This window comes from Xiphophorus couchianus, chromosome 2 (genome assembly GCF_001444195.1).
Source record: "Xiphophorus couchianus chromosome 2, X_couchianus-1.0, whole genome shotgun sequence".
In the NCBI taxonomy this organism is placed as follows: Eukaryota; Metazoa; Chordata; class Actinopteri; order Cyprinodontiformes; family Poeciliidae; genus Xiphophorus; species Xiphophorus couchianus.
Genome location: NC_040229.1, coordinates 33,699,336 through 33,716,852, shown reverse-complemented (window position 1 = coordinate 33,716,852; position 17,517 = coordinate 33,699,336). Strand labels below are relative to the sequence as shown.

The window sequence follows — 17,517 nt, the reverse complement described above, 5'->3', positions numbered from 1 at the left end:
TCACACACAGGCCCACGTACACACACGTGCTCTCTCTCTCTCTGTATGTGGTTTATCTAAAATCTATAGTATCTCCATATCCTTCTGCTCCTGTACAATGTTATCCAGCATTTACCATACGTTTTTTGATCTAATGACTAAGATAAAGTTAACTTGTCACCTCCACATGCTAAACTGGTATTTATGGGTTACATAATTAACTTTACCCCATTAGTCTGAGATAGCAAACAAAACACATAACAGAAACAATATGATTAGGTGAAATAACCTCCCTGACTTTTATCCTTTAGTTGTCTCCTGTGATTTATCTCTCTCCTTAGGTAAGAAGAGCAATGATTGCAATTTCTTTTTCTCTTTGGAGAAACAAAAGTGTAACTCGGCTTAATCCCTCAGACCAACATGCATGTAGCAAGAGCAGAAAGGAAACCTCTCCTTTAAGCAGAACCTGGAACCGTTCAAACAGCGACCGCCTTGGGGGTTTGAGGATAAAGAGCATCAAAGCCCCCCACCCCTTAAAATAAAACACCCAAAAAACAGGAGCACGGAGCCAGCAGTACTTTTCAGGTAAAATAAAGTTTTTTGAAGTAGTCCAACATCTCTTTACAGAGAAGCTTGGAGATATGGGATGAAAGAAAACTCATGCAGTTAGTCACATCAAATGCTCAGCCAATAGCTTCCTGTCAGAGAGGGACAGTTAATAAACAGTGAAGATTTTTGGTACATGACAGCCGCATAACTAAATTTAAATTCAAAAATACTTTATTGATCCCAAAAGGAAATTAAATGGCATAGTAACTCCTAATAAGTCAAATTCTACAAAGAGTTATTGTAGATAGTGATGGCTGTTGGCAGGAAAGCTCTCCTGTAGCAGTCTGTATTATGGTGAATTTGAAGACGCCTCTGACTGAAGACACTCTGTTGCAGTAGCGGCTGGTGCTAAAAAAACTGAGGCGGGCGCACACAAACAAACAAATGAAAAACAAACAAAACAAATCTTAAAAAATAGCACTATTTGAACATGAATTTTGCCCTCCTTTCCTTATGCCCTGCAAATTTCTCAATTACATTCTTGTTAAAGTCAGTCATCTCTGTGACTAGTCTTTTCTCCATTGACAACATGGCCAATGCATTCAGCCTGTCCTGAGTCATTGAGTTTCTCAGAAAAGTCTTGATTCTTTTCAGAGTTGAAAAGCACCTTTCAGCTATGCTAAGTTTCCCCAAAAAACTTACCTTCATTGCATTGTCTAGGTGGCTGCGGCTGTTTTCGTGCCGTTTGCATTTTTCTGAAAGATGTTTTAAGTCTCTTACCCCAGTTGTTGTCCACATTGCCTCCGTGCCAGAACTTTGAAATAGCAAGCACGGAAAGCAGTAAAATGCATTGCTTAATGCAAACGTAAACGTGAATCGACCTAACGAACTGCAGCTGCGCTAATGAGTCGAATCGGGGATTGTCCAATCACACAATGTTTTAAAAAAAATTAGCCAGTACTGACGCTCTACCAGTAATGACACAACAGAATGGGTGTGTCCGGGACGCAGAGCGCTGCGCCCTGTGGAAAACCTTAAACAACCAATTAAAAGTCAGCCTCAGATCACCTGCTTGCCAAAAGTTGATGCGCCTACATACACACTCATTAGGACGGCGCCCTGCACATAGGAAGTGTGCACAATGTGAGCAATTAGAATTATGTATTTACTATTTTAATAAATTCTAACATGTCTATTGGACACACAGTATGAATAAATACATTTCTAAGTATTTTGCAGTTCAGAATAGAAATCATTTATTATCTAAACAATTTAAAGGGGGCGGCGCCCAAGCGCCCCCTACTGGCCAGCCGCCACTGCTCTGTTGTCCTATGGTAGTCTCATGAAGAAGTCCATAATTTTCTTGATTTTATGAAGAATCCTTCTTTGCATTGTCATCTCCAGAGGTTCTACAGTCATCTCCGGAACAAAACCAGAACAAGCCTTCTTTATCAGGATGTTGAGCCTTTTTATTTCCCTGGTTCTGATGCTTCTTCCCAAACAGATGACAGCAGAAGAGATGTTGCTCTCAACAACAGACTGATGGAAGATCTGCATCACCTTGCTGCAAACATTTAAGGGTCTTAGCAAGAAGTCCAGTCTGCTCTGAATCTTCTTATAGATGCTTCACTGTTGCATCTCCAGTCTGTTGTCCAGATGAACACCAAAGCATTTATGTTCCTCAACCACCTCTACTTTTTCTCTCATGATGGAAATAGGATTTGATCTAATCCTATTCCTTCTGAAATCTGCAATACTCTCCTTTGTTTTGTTCACATTCAAGATGAGATGATTGTTGCCATATACTGCTCTTTGGTCTAGTATTTTAGCTCTTGAAATTCCAATCAGCTGCTCCTAGTTGTAAAAACAACTATTGTCGCCATGATTATGCATAAGCTGTCTGAAAATATCCTTCCAGCTGAACAACATCCAGAACCAGAGGTAATAACTGTTCAAACACACAACCAAAAGATCTACAACAAAAGTCTACAATAAGAACAAATCAAAAGCAATTTAATAGAACTACTCCAACATGAGTGGCGCAATTCTAGAAAATAATAGGTAACTACCAATAGTTATAAATGATAAAGCAGCGTTCTGTAACGCCTCCCAGAGGGAGTTAGGCACCAGGCACCGGAACAGCTTCTTTCTCACAGCTGTCCCGCTTTTGAATGCCTCCTGACATAAAACATAAACTATAAGGACTGTACTCCCCTATCCTCTCATACAACAATAACACATGGACTATCCTCACACACACACACACATCACGGACAGTTTTCTTCACACAGTCCGTGTGAAGAAAACAGGACTGTTTTCCTGTTTACAGATAAAAGGATAAATTTACGGATAAAATCTGTAAATTTTATCTGCCATTATTTATCTTGTATTATATTATATACATATATAATCCATTTCCTAACATTCTTGTATATTCTGTATAATCTGTGCATATAGCTCCCATATTTATATTTATACACAATATCTATATCTCTTTGCTATAACCCCTTATAGTCCATACATACATAGTCTTGTACACCTGTAAATAAATATTTATATCTTGTAGAGCACTTCTGGATAGATGCAAACTACATCTCGTTGCTTGTACTTGTGACAGTGCAATGACAGTAAAGTTGAATTCTATTCTATTCTAAATGAAGGCAATTGAGTCTGTTATCTCATAAATACCTCATCCCAAAAAGCTTACTTGGTTCTGAAACTGGGGTTGGAAGTATCAAGCTTATAAGATGTAATCAGAAATAATCAAACTGATAGAAGAGCAAATAAATTGTTGTCACTAATGAGGCCATTGAGGTTACATGAAACTCTGGCCCTACCGTCTATTCAGTTACCTGCGCTGCAATTGTTACTGACATTGGCAATCCTATCAAGTCTCCAATAATGTAAACATACACTGTTTAGGTCTCTAGGTGTGAGTTTCTGTGAAACTGCCAGGGGAGACGAGTCAAGGCAGCATTGTAGATGTTGAGAAGCTGGAAGATTAGGTAACGCCCCTGTTAGTAGAGTAAAGATGTACCAGAACAATGTTCTGCTTCACACAATTTCCACCTCCTTCCTCTCGGAACAATCAACGGTGGAAAACCGTTCCTGTCGGACCTATTTTTGTGTCGAACTCTTACTTCCGGCAAATCACTTAGTCGCAAAGGTGAAAGTAACAGTTTTACTTATTTAATTTTTTCTCTTTGTTTAAATTTTCTGACTGACACCGCATGACATGGATCCTCTGGGAGTGCAGAACTCGGGAACTAACTTTAAACAACCAAAGCCCTATCCTGGACGGGGTTTTAAGCAGTTGGCTATTATTAAACAGAGGCGCTAACCGGTTAGCTAGCAATTTAAGACACTCGTTGCCTAGAATCACCAACCCTGTGGCGGTTCGCTCTATGTAGGCTACTTAAGTTTTAGAATCTTTACTAAGTAAACGTCTCTCTGTAAAGAAGGAACAAGCAATTCCATGTTGTCGCATTGGTTTATTATGATATTTTAATGGGAGGCGGCTTTCTTTGGAGGACTGCACACCAGGGGCGCGAGCTGAGAAGAGAAAGGCGAACATCGCTGTCTGTTGGGCTCCCATGGAGTCTTTGGCCGGCTCCGTTTATAAGGCAGCCAGCGAGGGTCGGGTCCTGACACTGGCCGCACTTCTACTCAACCACTCTGAGGTGGAGACCCGGTTCCTCCTGAGCTATGTGACTCATCTGGCCGGCCAAAGGTCCACTCCCCTTATCATTGCAGCACGGAACGGACATGACAATGTGGTGCGTCTTCTCCTGGACCACTACAAAGTGGACACGGAACAGACCGGCACGGTCCGATTCGACGGGTAGGTTCCTCAGAGATGTCCTCTGTCCGGTTTAGTTCAGCCAGCTATAATGCTGTCCGTGTAGAGCATATTAGTCCGTTAGACCTACCTGTTTCTAAACCAATGTGCTTAGACCTGGTAGATATTGAGGTGCATCTCAATACATTTGAACATCATTGAAAATTTGCTTTTTGAAGTTAAACTAAGAAACTAATCACGTATATGGGCTCATTATGCACATACTAATGTATTTTAGTCTATTAAAAATACATAAGTTAAGAAACTTTAACCTTACTAAAAAACATCGACATTGACATGGTGGATCAAAACTGTGTTATTACCAGGAATACATTTACGATTTATTTAAAACGGGGACAATGTACAATATATATGCATTACATTGATGCATTATACAGGTTGTAGCTTTGATGCTATTTTTTTATGTTAGGAAAGATTGGATGGGATTTTTTAAAAGCATCCTTATTTTCATTTAAGATCCCGAAGTTGACATTGAATGGCAGAACAGAAACCAGGAGGACAAAGGATTTGTCAACAGTGGAGAGGAAAAACTGCCCTTTAGCAGGCCATGACTGTCTAGGGGTTTGAGAAGACAGAACAGATACACAAAAAAGTTATAGAGGAGCTGATGTAGAAAAACTTTTTATTAATGAAAAGTAAAAAGTTAATAGCAGGAGAGGGGAACAATTAGTTGCTGGCACCATTATCTCAGCCGATGTCCTCCTCCAGGAAGGTCCTACAGCAAAATGGAATACCGTTTATTCCACTGAGAGAACAAAACTTAGAAATCATAAAGGTAACAGTTGAAATATAAGCAAATAATGCAAATTGGAGAGTAGAAGAAGAAAGTAGTAGAGTGAGGAAAAGCAGTCTGTTTGTCCTCCAACAACCTACAGCAGGATAACTAATCCTTTAGCATGAGGTTTGAGCGAAGCAGAGCCAGGAAAAAAAAGTTTTTTTGGACTGCATTTCCTCCCCGTCAGATCGGACCGTACAGTCTACCTCTCCTTACTCCCCACTTGTCCAGTGACTGGGCAAATATCTCTGCTTTATCAAAAAGGAAAGTCTTAAGCGTAGTCTTAAAAGTAGACAGGTTTTCTGCCACATGGAGTAAAACTGGGAACTGGTTCACAGGAAAGGAGCTTCAGAACTAAAAGATCTGCCTTCCACTCTACGTTTAGAGCAATAGGCCACTGTGGTGGGTTGGACAATAAATATTTGAGTAAAGCCAATTGAGTCTAAAATAGCATTTAAAACTACATTTAGGTTATCCCTCTCAGTGTCAACATGAATGTTAAAATACCTCACTGTGATGGCCTTATTAATATTTAACACTAAATCAGATAAAATACATCTAAGCTTTGATCTAAAGATTAGTTTGAGATTACTACACTACTGAGACCCACTGTTGCTTCTCTGGAAGCTGAAACTGAGCTGGCTCATCCAGCTGACCACACCCACTATGTCACAGGTGCCAAAGACTCTGTCATGTATTATGCAACATCTTCTACTTCCTTTAACTCTATTTATGGTGAGCCAATTTACTAGGAAGGTGACAAAAATGCATATTAAATGGTCAACAATTTAAATGTTCAACAATTTAGTTTAGTCAATTTCAGTTTGACTAAACTAATTCACATACTGCATGATTGCCGGTGTGCAATGGAAATGGGTGTCCAGCCTAAGAAACATAAAAGCCTGGTCACATAAAAGCCTGGGTACAGTCAAATTAACAACATGCTGAGTTTGTGAAGGTTTGAGGGGATAAGTTGTTAGAAGTCCAAGCTGTACGGCATTGATAATCCAAACACATTTAGACCAAGCTTCTATATAAGTCTGGAGCACTAATATTTTATCTAGTTAAAGAAAGAACCTGGAAATAAAACCTACCTAAAAGATTGTGTTTCTCTGATGTAATTGTTGTGGAAATTATTCAGATAATTTATTCAGTACTAAGTTGGTAAATTTAAAACCATAAATAGACTTACATTGTATTCGTACTAAGACATAACATGCATATATCCACAGGATTCTTTTCATTGAACTGTTTGAGCAACAATGTTGGTTTTGAGGACAAACAAATAGTTTTTTTTGTTTATAAGATGTGATTTTTTTTCCTATGAAAAAATGGAAGGAAAACCTTAAGCTCCCATTTTACATCTGCACCTCTTTAATACATTGGTTCATTCATCAAAAAATATTTCTAAGCAACATGCATGACTGCCTGTAAACATAAATGGGAAAAGGATCCATGATCGAGAGCAAAATCTTATTTAAAGCTTCAGTGTGTAGCAAAAAATATATATTTTTTACAGATTTGTTAAAACTATTACAGCTTGACACTTTGATATAAATATAATATAATACAATAATACTGTGAAAGAGCTGCACAGTGGCGCAGTTGGTAGCACTGTTGCCTTGCAGCAGGAGGTCCTGGGTTCGATTCCCGGCCTGGGATCTTTCTGCATGGTGTTTGGTTGTTCTCCCTGTGCATGCGTGGGTTCTCTCTGGGTACTCCCGCTTCCTCCCAGAGTCCAAAAACATGACTGTCAGGTTAAAGCTATCTTTTACTGTTCTAGACTCAGAAATTGGGATTGGCATCTGCAGGCACAAAAATACAAGGATAAAAATGGCTAACAGCAGCTGATAACTTTGGCTACTAGATCAACAATGTTTTGTGTTGAAGGAACAATAAATGTGATATGGACATGAATTTTCCTGTGATACTTTGTTGTTGAATCTTCTCTTAACATAACTCTGTATTTATTAAAATGTAAGATATTAGATACAAAATAAACAAATTCAGTAGAAAAGTGTATTCAGCGATTTCTGAATAACAAAATCCTAAAATAAAAATATAGCAAAAGATATTAAAATATATACTAAAAAGAACTGAACGTGGGTGCGGCGATGGCACAGGGTGCAGAGTGATCAGCCCAAGTACGGAGTCCTGGACGTGACCGTCACAGGTTCCAGTCCCAGCCCCATGACTTTTGCTGCATGTCTTCCCCCACTGTCACAACCCGCTTTTCTGTCTATCTACAGTAAAATAAAGGCCACTAGAGCCAACCCCCCCAAAAAAACTAAAAAGAAAAAAAAGAAATGAACTTAACTTACAAACTAAATTAATTGTAAATATTAAATAACAAGAATTAATAATAATCATGAATTAGTTATTTTGAACAAACAAATTTACTCATATTTTAGTCCAGCTCCTAAAAGACTTTTCACATTTAATCACATGTTGGCATATGTATTAATTTGAGACTCCTTGTATATTATTTGATAATAAATCACCCAGTCTTTTAATTTGAGGAGTCTGCACAGATTTGTCTTAATTCATCAGACTTTGTGCTTTTGGAGATGCTGCCATGTTTTATCAACCACCTGTTAATTCATACCTGCCAGACTGTTCTTCTCCTGATAGTTAGTGGATTGTGCTATAAAATGGCACAATATGCCTGGAAAAGACATAACACTGCCCCTTTAAATGTTGCAGCTCAGAAAGCCTTCTGCTGGGACCAGGCCTGTCATGATATTTAATCCATTCTCTTGTGTGTTTCAGTTACATCATTGATGGGGCCACAGCGTTGTGGTGTGCAGCTGGAGCCGGACACTTTGAGGTGGTTCACCTCCTGGTGAGCCATGGCGCTAACGTCAACCACACAACCATTACCAATTCCACTCCCCTCCGGGCTGCCTGCTTCGATGGCCGACTGGACATCGTCCGCTACCTGGTGGAACACAACGCCGATATCAGCATCACCAACAAGTTCAACAATACCTGCTTGATGATCGCTGCCTACAGGGGCCATGTGGACGTGGTTAAGTTCTTGTTGGAGCAGGGTGCCGATGTCAATGCTAAGGCTCACTGTGGGGCCACGGCCCTGCACTTCGCAGCAGAGGCAGGCCATCTGGAAATTGTGAAAGAGCTGATGGACTCCCAAGCTGCCATGGCAATGAATGGACATGGCATGACACCATTAAAGGTAGCTGCAGAGAGCTGTAAAGCTGATGTGGTGGAGCTGTTGATGGCTCATGATGACTGTGACCCTCCCAGTCGCATCGAAGCCTTGGAGCTGCTGGGGGCGTCTTTTGCCAATGACCGGGAGAACTATGACATCCAGAAAACATACCAGTACCTTCACATGGCCATGACAGAGCGCTATCATGACCCTGACAACATCATTGTGAAGGACTTGCTGCCACCCATTGAAGCTTATGGGGGGCGTAGTGAGTGTAGAACGCTCCAGCAGCTGGAAGCCATCCGGGTGGACAGGGATGCCTTGCATATGGAGGGGCTCATGATTCGGGAACGCATCATGGGCTCAGACAACATTGACTTGTCACATCCTATCATTTATCGAGGAGCGGTCTGTGCAGACAACATGGAGTTTGAGCAGTGCATCAGACTGTGGCTTCATGCCCTTCGACTCCGGCAAAAGGGGAACCGCAACACGCACAAAGATTTGCTGCGCTTCGCCCAGGTATTCTCCCAGATGGTGCACCTGAAGGAGGCGGTGTTGGCCTCGGCAGTGGAGCAGGTCCTCAGCTGTAGTGTTCTGGAGATTCAGCGCAGCATGGCTCGAGTTGACACAGCGGCTGAATCTGAGCTGCCGCAGGCCATGGACAATTATGAATCCAATATTTTTACTTTTCTTTATTTGGCCTGCATCTCCACTAAGACTAACTGCAGTGATGAGGGGCAAGCCAAGATTAACAAGCACATTTACGACCTGATCCAGTTGGATCCAAGGACACGTGAAGGCTCCTCGCTGCTCCATCTGGCCATCAGCTCCAGCACACCTGTTGATGATTTTCACACCAATGACGTCTGCAGCTTCCCTAATGCCAAGGTGACCAAGCTGCTGCTGGACTGTGGTGCTCAGGTAAATGCAGTGGATCATGAAGGAAACACTCCCCTCCATGTTATTGTCCAGTACAACCGACCAATCAGTGACTTCCTCACTCTACATGCCATTATCATCAACTTGGTCGAGGCTGGGGCCCACACAGATATGACCAATAAGCAGAAGAAGACTCCGCTGGACAAAAGTACCACAGGTGTGTCTGAGATTCTGCTGAAGACCCAGATGAAAATGAGCCTGAAGTGCCTGGCAGCGCGCGCTGTGCGACAGCACCAGATCACTTATCGCAACCAGATTCCCAAAACTCTGGAAGAGTTTGTGGAGTTCCACTGAACTCAGATCAGAAAACTCAATAGGGTTAGTGCCACATCTGTTGTTTCTTTCAAACAATTGGTCCATAAGGTGCTGAAAGTAGTTCACCAGTAAAGAGTTTTTAAGCATTTGTATGTTGATAAAAACTATTTTTTATAAATGCTTTTGCAGACTAACACCTGCATAAACAGGCTGACCTGGTTGATGTGCGTAGAATTGCTTCTACGGCTCATTGTTTTGCAATAAAACAGAGAAATCCCCTTTAAGTTCTGCAAAGATTTTCTGATGGTTTAATGAATGTGTATTTTTCAAATACAGAGAAGACAGCGGTAGTCTGTCATATCCTTTCATCCTTTGTGTTATGTCATATATGCCATGTTACTGTGAAAAGGTTGTCAGACCTTTTCACAGGTCTGACAACCTGTGAAAAGTGCCTGTGAAGAAATGCACAGCCAGCCTAGCTTGGATTCCCTGTATTCATCTCATGAATTGTATTTTTAGAATTAAAACAATTTTATTGGATTTATTTAAAGAACTTTGTTAAACTGCTCAGAAAAAAGAAGCGTGGACAGAATTAGGTCGTTTGGTCAGACTATTGGTCATGTTCAAGAAAACATGTTTTTTTCCCTATTTGTTCGACTTTAGATATTTCATTTAAATGTCATTTGAAACAAAGTTTTTGGTTTTCTATTTCTCTGACTCATCAATGCATTGATCAGAATTACCAGCAACAGATTTCTAAGTGGTCATTCTGTGGGGTGGCATGAGCCAGGGGTCAGGTTATGACCCAGAGGGTGTTTTGTATTCTGCTCCATGAGTGGATGTGTGTAACCTCTGTAAATCCATCCACACACACCATGCAGCTGCTGGATATGCCCTGGTTATGCATTTATGAGGCATGTTGTCTCTGAAGACTTTCTCAATGTTTTGACTGTGTTGAAAATGTCGGACACTCCCAACCACTGGCTAATAACACTATTGGCAATGGCCAAATGCCCCCTGGTGGCCATTTTAGAGTTAGCAGCTCCTTGCAAATGAAATCCTTAACTTGCTGCTCTGCATGTTTGGCAAATTATGGCCATTTTTTTTATCTTGCTAACTTTTATGTTTGTAAATTATTGCATGAGGTTGATGATTGGTGCTGTAATATTTTTTTCCCTTGGTATTATTGGTAAATTATCAATAAAAACCAGTTTAAGTTGATTATGTTTTGAATATGGTCTAACTCTTGGTACTAGATTTGTTCTGGTTCCTTTCATAATGAGAGTGTATTTATTATAATCTTTATTATGTAGCAAAATGAACATCAAAGTTTTCTAAAAGTTATTGATACACAGCAAAGAAACAATCAACCCCTGGTTTCTTCAATAGCTCAGAACTAGAACGTTGTCCTTGGTGGGACAACCTTTGGTTTAGGTCTAATGGAATAATATCTTTAGTGATTAAAAATAAAACAAATAAGTAATTCTTATTGTATTTTCTTCAACAGAGATAAAAGTTAATTCCATGTGTACTGTAAGATAGAAACAAGAAAATTTTCCTAGCTGCACTGTGAATGAATAGTATTACTTGAAAGTGATCAAAAGTCAAGAGTGAATCATGATGAAGAAATAAATATCTTCTTGGCAGCTATAGAACTGTTAAATCCTGTTTAATACAGTCAAGCTTTTCTTCCCAGATGGATTACATGTTGAGGAATTCTTGTTGCTTTAAGCCTGGGAGCCCTGACATAAAACATCAAAAAAAGTTCAACTTTGTAAACGGTTTTATAAGAGTACTTTGCAGATTTTTTTCTAAGGTTTAATGAAAAATATATTCAATTATTTATTATTTTTGCACTTTCTACAAGTGTTGCACAAAAATTCCACATGTTCTACATGTTGTATTGATCACTAAAACAATTTGAAAAGACTTGACTCCTATTTTGAAGTAAAAAGGAAGGAGAGAGTTGGGTTGGGAAGGGGTGCTTATATACACATTTCCGATCCAGTAGCATTCCAAGACTCAACTGGAGGGATCAATTTTACGTTAGGGTAAAAAAACAAAAAAAATCAACGTGTACTTCTTTTGTTGTTTGGATGAACTCTCATGCTATTCCTGCTGTTGTCTGCCGTTTGGTGGTCATTGTGAATCGCCTTCATTGGAGCTGATGGGCCAATAGATTTTACTTTGTAGTCCAGTATAAAGCTTGTGGTGGAAAACTGAATCACATTCTTAGTAAGCTGATGGCAGTATGCTGTTTGAGATTAGGTAGAAAATTTGGGACTTGACTGTTTACTTCTCTATATGTCAGTACTGTTGGAACATGTAAGTAGTCTGGCCAAAGCATTTTGAATAGCTTGGAGGTGTGAAGGGGATGATTTATCCAAGCCAGTAAACATGGCATTGCAATAATCTAAACACAGTGACAGATGTATCGATTATTCATTATTATATTGCGACTATGTGTTGTTACTGTTTTTAAATGTTTTCCCTCTCTCTGTATGCTGCTGGTTTTGGACAGGTCTCTCTTTGAAAAGAGGTCTTTTGATCTCAATGGGACAAACCTGGTTGAAGAAAGGTTATTATTATTGTTATTAAATCAGTAAACAGCAAAAATCCATATAAGAATCAAATATTGAACCAAAATTTCAAATGCTGGACTCAGGAGGTGGACAAAAACAAACAAGAACCAGACTGACTTTGTAAATAAAGCAGGAGCTGCTATAACGAGGGTCTCTGTCTTATTGTTGTGTAAAACAAGGTTAGAAACCCAGAATGAGATGAGCAGTGAAAGAAGCCAGAGAAATTGTTTTTTATTTTTTTCTGGAAGTTTTGTTAAAAACATTCTCAACTATGATTCTAGTAATTCTATCATATTTTAAAAGAAAATTATGCCTCATCAACATACAATGCTGTTTGATAAGACTGATATTTTATTGACAAATTATTTTCCTGCAAAGTGAAACAACAAACATCTGAAGTGATTAGATACTTGTTGGGGTGTGCACTATCACACTGAGGACTATCATGGTTTTAATGTTTTGTGTATGTCTGCTATACAGACTAAGAATCTTCAGCGTAAAAGAGAAGAAATAAACACACAACTTTGACATGTTTTTTTATTCAATGAACTGCTTTATATCCAGCAGTAATGCCCCTATCCATACTGTTCATTAAAGTTTATACTTTTTACAGATAAAATGAATAAAAATAGTTCTAAAAAATATTTGATCTTTAATGCCTTGATGATTTGCTTTGGTTTAAAAAGTAGTGAGTAATGACAGGAATCCTAACTTTAGGAGGGGAGTGCTTCAGTTTCCAATAAAACTCAAGTCAACATCCAAACAAGCCATTCAAATATGACAAGTAGTCAAATAGATTTGGGTTTAGCTCATATGATACAATTCTTTACACATTCCTGCCAGCTATTAAATAAAATACAAATAAATATGCTTTTAGACATTCATTTAGATTTAGAGCCATGTATAAACAACAAAGAATACCTGGACAGAGTGTTATACAGAGTGGTGTGAGATGACCTGACATGGAGAATAAAGTCCAAATTATCCATGATATGTTGACTGTCACCATAATTTAGGAGTAAATTTAGTTTGTTTTACATATAGATCAGTAGGAACATGTCTTGTATATTGAGCTCTGTCACTGACTCTACATATGTATAATGCAAGCTGTTTTAAAGAAACCTGCATACCTCTGTCTAACTCTGCAGTAGTTTCTCTCAAAATGAGAATAGTGCATCAGTCTTATGAAATATACATCACTATGTCCATTGACTGGCTGAGGTGCTGGTAAATGAATAGTTATACTCAATATGAACTGAGTACTTTATGTCTTCAACTGCAAGCAGAATCTTAATTATTTCACCTCAGTTTGATGGAAACAGTTTGCAGCGTTCTTCAGCGATGAACAGAACATCAAGGTCTGTCAGTAACAGGTCAAAGTTTGGTTTGAAGTGCAGATTGAAACTCATCAAACTGCCTTATAGCTGCTTCTCTGCGTTCCCATTGGTGACGGGCTGCTCCTCCTCTTCCTGACATCTCCGTCTTTTGAAGAATCCAAGCTGTCAAAAAAATCATGGTAAGTTGTTAATGTGTACCCTAACCACAGGCGGTCGCAGCCTGTTTGGGCGATCAGCCCTACTGGCGCTTTACACTAGAGCCACATTCACCCATGAGTGTGAAATGCTCACAGATTAATAAACACCAGTATGCTCTTAATCAGTAGGCAACCCCAAGTTGCCTACTGATCAACATGTGACAGGAAGAAACTGGAATCAAAACCTCCATAATGACTACTCTACCAGTCACCCTATAATAAAAACTTTAGAATCGTAACTTTGTGAAATTTGGCAAATGTGTAATTTTTCACTTTTTGTTAATATTTCAAAGATCCATCCATCCATCCATCCATTTTCTGTTCACCCTTGTCCCTAATGGGGTCGGGAGGTGCTGGTGCCCATCTCCAGCTACGTTCCGGGCGAGAGGCGGGGTACACCCTGGACAGGTCGCCAGTCTGTCGCAGTATTTCAAAGATGCTTTAGGTAATTTTATTTGCTATATTGTTATTATAGAGCCCAGATAAAGTGGTGTGGGCTGACAGTGGGTTTGTGTACCTTCCATAAGCCCAGAATGACTAAGCAGAGCAGCAGCAGGCCTCCCAGGGAGCTGCCCAGGATGATCCAGATGGGGATGGAGCTGGGTCCCTCTTTTCTCAGATCCAGGATGGTCTGCATTAAAGCAACAATCACAGATCATTTCCTGGCTGAATCTGATCCTGCTTGTGCTGTGCATCTGAAGAGGCACACATGCATGTGTGTCTTAAGACATACATAAATTGTGTCTTAAGACACAACAGATGTTTTTGCAGAAGGAGAAGCTAACATGCACTTCTTTTAATCTTAGACTTGACTATAATAACACCTTCCTCTCCAGTTTAAATATAACATAAGCTGAATCCTTATGCTCTAAGAATCTAAACTATACCTGTTTGCTGCTGTTATCAGTAAAAGTTTGTACACACAGCAGATACAGATAACGGAATAGATGCGGTTTAGTGCAGTTACTTCTAACTTTGTTCTCAAAATAGTTGAAATAACAGCAGAGATTGTGCCATTCAATTATTTAAGTGCAATTTTATCAGCTGACGTGTAAAAAGAATCGAGATTTTAAAACATTTATAAACATTGTCTTAGTGGAAAACGTTTCTGTCACATTCACATTGTTTAGCTTGAAAGCAGCTTTTATGAGAGTTTAGACCACGAAAAGGTTTGTGACAGAACAGAGAATTAAACAGAGAAAAACCCAGCAAAGTAAATGTTTATAAACACATATTCATAGTGCATGATCTCATGATTCACAGACAATTGTTTTTAATGTCATAAATTGTTTTGATGAATGAATGAGATCTAATTTATAGTTGTGCTGAGCTCAGATAAGATTGTTTAGGTGCTAAACTTTGAACATAAGTTCATTAATTTTGGAACTAGTTCAAGAACTGTGATTCTTGATAAATGGCACAACACTGATTCTATAAAACTATGTTTAACTGTCAGATGTTATCACTATTATCTCTAAAAGAGAGATAATTCAACATTCAGCAATTAAATTATTAATCAAACAAATAGGTACAAAGCAGCAGTATTGGGGAACAGGTGGTCTCCGTCACCTTTATGGTCATGTGAAAATCTTCAAACATTTTTGAGTAAAATTACTGTACATTTTAAAAGCAGTCAATATTTCAAAGACCCCAAAATATGATTTGTGGGTTTGGAAACTGATTATTCTAATTATGCAAAGGTCACTGTTCAGTATGCATTCTGGTTTTAATGGCAGAGTTTGGCACATTTTTGGTACATTTCAATTAAGAAAACTAAATAAGAAATACTGTATAAAATTGATGAATTTTGGTCAGTTTTAGTTTTTTAAAATTCAATTGATTTTCTTATTTTCTCAAACTATCCAGACATATTGCCTGGATAGGTTATAAAACAACATAAGCACTTGGAAATAGAGAAAGTAAGGGTTTTAAAGTAAAACTGTGCCCATATTGGAGAATAAAACATGTTTTTACTCCAAAACAACATTGGAGTTATTTTTTACATTTTCCCAGCTGTACTTGAATGCAGCATTTCATGTACAGCTGGGTGGAGGCAGCTGGGTTTGGACTTTAGCTGATTTTTCTCTGGCTCATCTAAAAATCTTGATGCCTTTTTAGGTGAGCAATTCAATTAGGGTTATGTAGTTTATTGCTGTTGGAAAATGCATATGCTGACAAAATGTTTTGTTTGGGCCATCTTTCATTCTGTATCGGCAACTAGTGATGGTGATATGAAGCCTCATGAGGCATTGAACCACTTGAGCCAACTGGTTCGAGAAAGGGTTCATTTCTTGAAGCTTCATGTGCACACGAAACCACCTACTGGCCAGGTGTATAATCACAGCCAGCTGTATCTTAACACGTGTGATGCATTGAATTTTTGTCTATTATGGCTCTTGGGAATGACGTCACAAAAGGTGTAGGACGAAATCATTTGTCTACATAAATTATGTATACACATATGTATATAATAAAATATTGTTTGAATGTATTCTCTGTGTGTAATTATTCCCAAAATAGTAGTGTCATGTGATATGGCATGTTGTGTAATAATGTTTTTCTGTGACTCTAGAAAAATGGCATGGGCTTAATCAGGCAGAGGACAGTGAAAGTGCTTGTGGAACTAGGGAGGGGGTCGTGAATAGGCTAATGCTTGTGTAACTTGGATGATTTTATGCATTTTTATTAAGAAACAACAATTTCTCCACAGTTTTTGGTTTCAAACGATTTCTCTTTTTTGACACTACATGGATGAGGTGTTATTATTATACCCCAACTCCTTGGAGCACAATAAACACCTCACCTTTACAGAAATTAAGAAACAGTGAAAAATACAGTTCCTCATAAGCAAACCTAATGCATCTGCAAATGTTCAGTTCACCTTACCTTGTTAGGGCTTATCAAGTCAAAATGTTCCCACATAGGGGAAATCCTCCTCTTTCTCGCCGGCTCCATCCTACTCCTATCCTGTCCTCGCGCTCCTAAATCTCCTGTCTATCTCTCTCCTAAACTCTCCAAACACCAAACTAACTGTCTCAAACTAAATAACCACTATCCAAACTCTGCTATCCAAACTATCAAAACTCTATCCACTCTCTCAACTGACCACAACTCGCCTACAACAACCCACATATTGAATGGAGCCTGTGGGGTTTTTAAAGCTGTCAAACCCCGCGCCAAACTCTGAGCCACTTCCCGAAGCAGTCACGTGGTACAGCCGGGCAGCGAGGCTTCGGACGTCATCGTTTTCGGCTCCTCCCCTAAATGAAGCAAGCTTCGATAAGCGCTTTACGGAAACGCCCCCTCCATTACTCGACACACGCCTCGAAGCCTTGGCACATCACGTAACATCACTATCGGCAACCTTAGTGTTGCCAAATAGCAGAGCTGGGTGATAGCTGGGGGTTCTCTCAGTTAGTTTGATTTTCACTTTTTAAAGTTGTGTTACAGAACATTGCATTATGCACCTAGTTACACAACATTTTGCATGTGTTCTGAACCTGTAGTGCACTCTTACTGATAGGTGATACAGAACATGCACGATTTAAATAGATATGTAGGTCAACTAGTTAGTTGGTAGAAGTCAGCACAGTGTTGTACCTGTCGAACAAGGACATCCTCCTGAAGAAACATCGGATTGGTCTTCTCTAGCTGTATTGTGGTAACAGTCAGCAGCTCTAAGGACCTGAAACTCATCTGTAATTTAAGTGGATGTCAAACACAGAAAGTTAGTTTGTTACTAGATGAATCCTATGTCCCCCAGTATCCCTGACACTTTTCCATACAGGCATTTGGGGAAATGCACACTAACCAACAACCATTTCATGTGGTACACCTGCTAAGCTTCTTGTTATCACAAATAGGAATTTCATC

General features: G+C 39.2%; 2 protein-coding genes across 3 annotated transcripts in view; one reads left to right on the top strand and one right to left on the bottom strand.

The window, feature by feature from the left end:
* The first annotated feature begins 3,638 nt into the window (after positions 1–3,638).
* On the top strand, positions 3,639–10,749 carry fem1b (fem-1 homolog b). The gene is made up of 2 exons (XM_028042420.1): positions 3,639–4,369; positions 7,932–10,749. The coding sequence occupies exons 1-2, from the start codon at positions 4,122–4,124 to the stop codon at positions 9,565–9,567; spliced, it is 1,884 nt and encodes a 627-aa protein (XP_027898221.1). The 5' UTR covers positions 3,639–4,121; the 3' UTR covers positions 9,568–10,749.
* A 1,884-nt stretch (positions 10,750–12,633) lies between these two features.
* The window catches only part of LOC114160013 (integrin alpha-11-like), a 55,586-nt gene continuing 50,702 nt past the window's right edge, over positions 12,634–17,517 (bottom strand). For both annotated transcript variants that reach the window (XM_028042353.1, XM_028042360.1), the window contains exons 28-30: positions 17,245–17,340; positions 14,162–14,275; positions 12,634–13,609 (exon numbers count right to left, since the gene is read on the bottom strand). In XM_028042353.1, the coding sequence (XP_027898154.1) occupies positions 13,529–13,609; positions 14,162–14,275; positions 17,245–17,340 (291 nt within the window). In that variant the 3' untranslated portion in view covers positions 12,634–13,528. The remainder of the gene's footprint in view (positions 13,610–14,161; positions 14,276–17,244; positions 17,341–17,517) is intronic.